This window comes from Neopelma chrysocephalum, unplaced genomic scaffold (assembly GCF_003984885.1).
Source record: "Neopelma chrysocephalum unplaced genomic scaffold, ASM398488v2 Primary Assembly neopelma1_65, whole genome shotgun sequence".
Taxonomy (NCBI): Eukaryota; Metazoa; Chordata; class Aves; order Passeriformes; family Pipridae; genus Neopelma; species Neopelma chrysocephalum.
Window position 1 is genome coordinate 7,498,741 of NW_020897722.1, and position 6,000 is coordinate 7,504,740.

The 6,000-nt window shown below is 46.6% G+C and overlaps 2 protein-coding genes across 3 annotated transcripts in view; one reads left to right on the plus strand and one right to left on the minus strand.

Annotated features, from left to right (window-relative positions):
* CYTH3 (cytohesin 3) overlaps positions 1–3,544 on the minus strand; it is a 49,751-nt gene extending 46,207 nt beyond the window's left edge. For both annotated transcript variants that reach the window (XM_027683408.1, XM_027683409.1), the window contains exon 1: positions 3,376–3,544. In XM_027683408.1, the coding sequence (XP_027539209.1) occupies positions 3,376–3,406 (31 nt within the window). In that variant the 5' untranslated portion in view covers positions 3,407–3,544. The remainder of the gene's footprint in view (positions 1–3,375) is intronic.
* On the plus strand, positions 3,405–5,135 carry LOC113967910 (translation initiation factor IF-2-like). Its single transcript, XM_027683932.1, has 4 exons — positions 3,405–3,482; positions 3,677–4,044; positions 4,337–4,425; positions 4,543–5,135. The coding sequence occupies exons 1-4, from the start codon at positions 3,405–3,407 to the stop codon at positions 4,665–4,667; spliced, it is 660 nt and encodes a 219-aa protein (XP_027539733.1). The 3' UTR covers positions 4,668–5,135.
* The last annotated feature ends 865 nt before the right edge of the window (positions 5,136–6,000 follow it).

Below are 6,000 nucleotides of genomic sequence, written 5' to 3' on the forward strand. Positions count from 1 at the left end.
TTACATATATGTATTTAAAGACATTTCTTCTAAGAAAAATCTGGGGTGTTTGTTACATTTAACAACTTTTACCTATAAATAGGTAATCTTTGCCCTGCAGCAGAACAGAAGTGACCCTGCTAAATCTGGTTTGGCAGCAAACCTGCTCTCCTGAGTCCTCTGTGAGACGATCTGGTCTCTCTGTCTCGTGAACGGGTGTCTACATTCTGTCCACACAACTGACCCAACGTGTTACCTGGCACCAGCACTGGCAAGAACAGCCAGCAACCAACAGAGCTTGGCAACTGAACTGCTCTGTCCCAGAAAAGCTTCAACATTCAGAAACAAAGCACAGAGTTTGGGGAACGGAGGGAAACCTCAATGCCCTAATTAGTGCTGTAATTTGGTCTATTTGTCAAGTAGAAGCAGGATTTTAACCTTCTGGCATGTCTGTTTAGAGCCCTTTGTAGAGGCAGCTTAAAACAAACATACAGAAGTTGGTAAGTACCCAATCCCGCAGTCTTTTCCAAGAGGAATGGCACGGGATTGAATCTGGGGGACAAGAAAGCTGCTGCATGACTAGAATCAAATTCAGAAAACAAACAGAAGTACTATCCTGGGCCTCCAGCACTGTTTATACATTTTGACCTTCCCCAGGCTGCCAACAGCACTATTGAACGCGAGGATCGCGGGTCACTGGTACCACCACCACCACCTCACTGTGAGCCCGCAAGAAAAGCCTCGGTCAAATCACACATGATGTGGTTTTAAAGCAAGTGAGGAGGGGGAGGAGGAGAAATTTCCTGGATTAAGTGAACCACAGAGATATTTTAATCAGAACACAAAAGAAAGTTGAGCCAAACACCAACTGACTCGGATCATATCACATCAATAATCCATGCACAGAGCCTCTGCTGGAATCAATGGGAGTCTTGTGCGTAAGTGGATTGTATAATATAAATACACGGCCCTGTTTAGGGCTCCACATACAAAAGAGAAAGAGGAGTTGAGAACAATTCCCTTAATTAACATTTCTGTTCCACCAAGTGCTTCTAAAATAATAAATTCTAACGTTACACAGCTCTGTTTTCATTCACAGCTTTTATCAGAGGTGGTAAAACAACTGACCCCATTTGACAAATGAAGCATCGGATGCAAATTAAACTGAAGAGGAGGGCAACAGGCAGAGCTGAACTGGGAATAGCAGCTTACCTCCTGAATCACAGTTTAATGTCCTAGATATTTACATGCTTATCTAGTTCGAGTCTCTAATTAGGGTGACTCTGTGCAGTCCTCAAATAATTTTACATACTTCCTAAAGTACCTGTACACAGCAATATGCTTATCTCTAAGCGTTTCCCACTCAACAATGTTAATTTTGTGAGGATTTAGAATGTTCTGCTGAGGTTCAAAACATTGGATTGCCCTGGTCAGACTCCCAAGGGAGTCTCATTGCTCAGGTATCACAAGCCTCACTACCCAGCAGTAATAAAGGGCTGTCAAATCCCCACTCTCCCACACTATTATTAAAGAAAGGGAAAAAAAAAGGAAAAAAAACCCCAAACAAAATAACTTGCAATTCAAAATAGTAATGCATTAGCTGGAAATGACCTAACTAATCCTGATGTTCCAAACTGACAGCAATCCATAAGGAAAAGCAAGACTGGATCTCTATTCAAAAACAAGCGCAACACTCACAAGAATTCAGTGTAAAATGTCAAATACACCACTTGCAAAAAAAATTTCCAGTCTCACTAGTCTGAAACTGTTTTACAGTGAAGCCAAGTAAGCATGAACATAAACTATACTGTAATTTGACCCAAAAAAGCAACATGTTTATTAAAGTGGTATGAAGTTATAAATAATAGTTTCACTTGCATGCTAGGTACAAATCTGACTTCACTTCTAGAACCAGCCTTCAGCTAAATACAGACTGACTCCTCCCGAGGTCCTGAGTATTCTTCCTCCTCTAAAAATCCAACTCTGAAAAGCCTAACACCTTATGAAAGATTGATTCAGCAATGTGTCCACTTTCTAATTTACATCTTGCACGTGATTAAGTACTGTACCACACAGGGTTAGTGCCAGTAACAAGCATTTTCGTTTTCCTTAACTACAGATGCAAGTCCATAATCCTGAGAAAATAACATATTTTGAGTTAAATGAGCTTTCTGCTCTTTACAATTACAGTGTTCAAGTGCTTTGAACAATAACTTTTCAGGACTGGCTTGTTTTGTCTTCTCCTTTCCTTTTTCAGAGTTTTTTTCAAGATTTAAGTCTACCACTGACAAAACAAGCAGAAATGCCTGCTGAGAAATGGCCACACTTCCAAACGACGGCTTGAAGAATTATTTTTCTGATTCACCATAGCATTATTTTTTCAAGTTGTCAAAACAAACACCACACCCACTTGATTTCCGAGTTCTGGGTAATTATATTTGGAATTAGCAAGTACCGTGCAACTAATAATCATATGAGGTTTAGCCCTTACTTTAGCTATTTAGAGATCAGCCAATGCATTCAAAGGCAGCCTGTTTAGCATTTTATTTAAGATTTACCCTCATCACTTCATGCTGTACCACCACTGCACAGAGAGCCACAGACACAGTGAATATAGGGCAGGCCATGCAGTCGATCCCTCTGCCCCAGGGCAGGATCAGCTCCTGCTCAGCCACCATTATCGCTGATGATACACAAGAACTGGTTATTTCAGGCAGCAGCTTTACACACGCACTCACAGAACCCATTATAAATTAAAGGAGGGAAGCGTGTGGCACGTCTGCAGCGCCTTAAACTGGGACAGCGCGCAAGCCGGTCTCCAATAAGATAAAAATTACAAATAAAAGCTTCCCCAACGTGCGAGTCCGGATTTTCTAAAAGTAGTATCTTGGCAAGGTTAACGCCGCTGCCGCTGGAAACAGTTCACCTCGTTTAAACTGGCTGAACCACCCCGTGATTATCACCGAGCCTCCATTAAGATGACACACACACAAACAGAACCCTCGCAGGGCTTAATTACTCTTTTCGCTGCTCGTACACTGCCAGACACGTACTTTTGTTTTTTCGTATTTCCCCCCTTCCCCTCTCCCAGCGGACGGGCAGCTGCAGGCAAAGGGCGCGGGGCTGTCAGGGCACTGCCGGGGGCGGCGGGCAGGGCAGGGCAGGGCAGGGCAGCGGGTCCCGGACCCGCCGCGCCCCCGCCGGGTGCGGGGCACAGAGCCCCCATTGTGGCCCGGCCGATGTAGCGGCTCCGCTCAGGGGGCGCCGGGCAGGACGGGGCAGCCCCGGCGGGAGGGGCCGCGGCCGCAGCCGCTGTCAGGGGCTCCGGGAGCGGGACACCTTCCTGTGCCGCCCGGCGAGGGAGCCGCGAACCGCCCGCAAGAGCCCCGCACTCACCGCCGCCGCCTCCGCCGCCCTCTTCGTCCATGTTGGGACCGCGGGCAGGGCGCTCCGCCGCCGATCAGCGAGGCCCGGGGCTCGTTCCGCTCGCTCGGCGCCTCGCGGCCACTCCCGCTCCTCTTCCTCCTCCTCTTTCTCTTCCTCTTTCTCCTTCGCTTTCTTTTTCTCCTCCTTCTCCTCCTCCTCCGCCGCGCTCCGCCGCCGCGCTGCTCTGCCCCGTCCCTCCCCGCCCAGCCCTGCCTCAGTCCCGGCCGCCGCCGCCTCGGCCCAGCCGCCCGCCCCTCTCATGTGACGGCAGAGGGCGGAGGGGGAGCCGGCCCGGCCCAGCCCCGCCACCACCTCCCCCGCGCCACCGCAGGGTCGCGGCCACCGCGGAGCTGTGTTACCCCCCCCAGCGCCCCGGCCCAGCCTCCCGCCCGCCTCCCTGTGCGGTGTTCCCTCCCCGGCGAGCTCCGCAGCGCGGCCTGGCAGCGTCCAGGGCCCTGAAGCGGCTTCCCCGTGGGCTGTTGGGGGTCGCCCGGGCGGTCGGGAGCGGGGGGACCCGGGGCTGTGGGGCTGCCGTTGGGGACCCGTTGGGGTCGTGTCCATTGGGGTCGTGTTTTGGGGTCTACGGGAGCCAGAAAATACCTGCAGACACCCCACTGGCTTTTTGGGGGAGAGCGGGAGGTGAGTGGAAGGTGAGGGCTGAGTTGGCCTGAAGGAGCATAGTGAGGGGAGACAAGGTGAGTTGAAGTCTCTGAAAAAGAGCCTCACGCATCTCCTGTTTTTGGGGTTTTATTGCTGATTGTTGCTTGTTCCCTGTTCTTGGGTCCCGTGCTGGAGGGACCTTGGGTGCTTCCCCTGCCACAGGGGCCATGGAGAGCCTTGCACGTCAATGGGACTGTGCCCCATATGCGGGTCAGGGGTTTGCCTTGGTGAGCATTGTGGATAACAGAAAGGACTCTCCCTACTGCCCTAGGAGCCAAAGTGTCTGTGGGATATTTAAAGTCTTCAGTGAGTTACCTACCATGGGAGTCAGCATATCAGCAGCCTCCAAAGTCTGTAAAGGTAAGCAAAAGTGTACTGGCACAGACACTCTTCCTTCCTTCCTTCCTTCCTTCCTTCCTTCCTTGGCACCGCCTCTTATTATTTTTTTTAAACAGTTCGTGTCAAAATTTTATTCAGAAAGGAAGCTATGGGAGGAAGGGGTCAGCCAACAGGAAAATATCAGGTTTTTCATTTTCCTTTTGGAGGCTGGCATGGGACGGAGCACCGCCGAGGAAGCCGTGTCAGGAACACTCACCTCTTGACACCACTGCTAATAGGTGGTTATTACAGCCCATTGTGCTGAGAGCGGAGGCCTGGCTCTGACAGCTGCTCCAGTGATAAAGTGTTCTACCTCACCTAAAAATCGTAAGCGTCACAAACCTTTTAAGTACTCCTCTGACTTTCCTATTTTAAATTAAATATTGTTATAAGTTCAGTAAGTCATAAAAAGGTTATGATTACATAAAACCAGCATCACCTTGGTAAGAGATTTATTATTAAATGTGTGTCTATAAAGTGCAACTACAGGATGATGTAAAATAAGTGCGAATGCAGATGAACTGACAGTGGGCTTTGAATATTTTTGTACACTGAGGAAATTGTTAAATTACATTAGTGGGGAATCTGGTTTATGAAAAAAATTATAATTTTATAATTGATCACAGATTGCTTGCATTTAATTTGTGTTGGTTTACACCTTTATATAGAATCTATTCCTTTATTTTCTTGTTTCTGTTTGTCAGTGTCATTTTTTCCGTCCTTTCTTCCTTCCTTCTTTTCTCTTTCCCTTCCTCCCTCCCTTCCTTCCTCCTTATACTTTTGCTACAAGGAAAATTCTAGTGCAAAATAAAAAATAACTTCATCACTAATTCTAGTAGCAGAGGAGAGGGAGGTGTGGAGAACAGTCATCCTCCCACTTATTCAGTGCACAGTTCCTGTTGACTTCATGGAAGCAATACTAGTTTTAAAATTCTCCAAATTCATAGCAAAGATTAAAATTGTTTTGTGATGCAAGCAAGATAGGAAAAATGTCTATCCTGGTTATGAGTGATCAGTTGTGATGTTTTATAGAAACTTCATGGTGAAATCCAATTCCGGATCATGTCTGCCAATTCCAAACCCATGAGATAAGGAAAATGTTCTTTATTATAACTTCATTATTAACTTGAACAAACAGTTAAATTTTTAGTATTTTGCCTTACTGAATATGTACTTACTCTGTTGTAACTCTGAAATATCTGTCATTCAATACCCTCTCAAGGAGAATCTGTTCTTTCCAGCCCCATTTTAGTAGAATGACGTATTAATGATACATAGTACAAAAGAGTGTTGAAATTATAGTGTTCTCTTCGAGGCTGTATGTCTCTGAAATGATGGCAGATATTCCTTAAAACATTTTCATTCATATTGTGTATCTTATAAATAGACTTACTTTTGCATGGGCCTGATCCTACAAGTGGTTTAAGCGTAAAACTCTTAGTTCTGTGTACAAGGTGCTTCCTGGACAAAGCTGTTCAATCTTCAAGTGAGATGTCATAGAAACTTTTAAGATCAGACCTCTTACCTTGTTGTCTCATTTTCTTGTGTTTAAAGTAA

Bases quoted from the DNA above. Each gene is read 5' to 3' on its own strand.
- LOC113967910 (XM_027683932.1), top strand. From the start codon at position 3,405: ATGTTGGGACCGCGGGCAGGGCGCTCCGCCGCCGATCAGCGAGGCCCG. The intron at 3,483-3,676 runs GCCACTCCCGCT...ATGTGACGGCAG, and splicing joins CGCTCGCTCGGCGCCTCGCG to AGGGCGGAGGGGGAGCCGGC. The intron at 4,426-4,542 runs GTAAGCAAAAGT...AATTTTATTCAG, and splicing joins AGCCTCCAAAGTCTGTAAAG to AAAGGAAGCTATGGGAGGAA.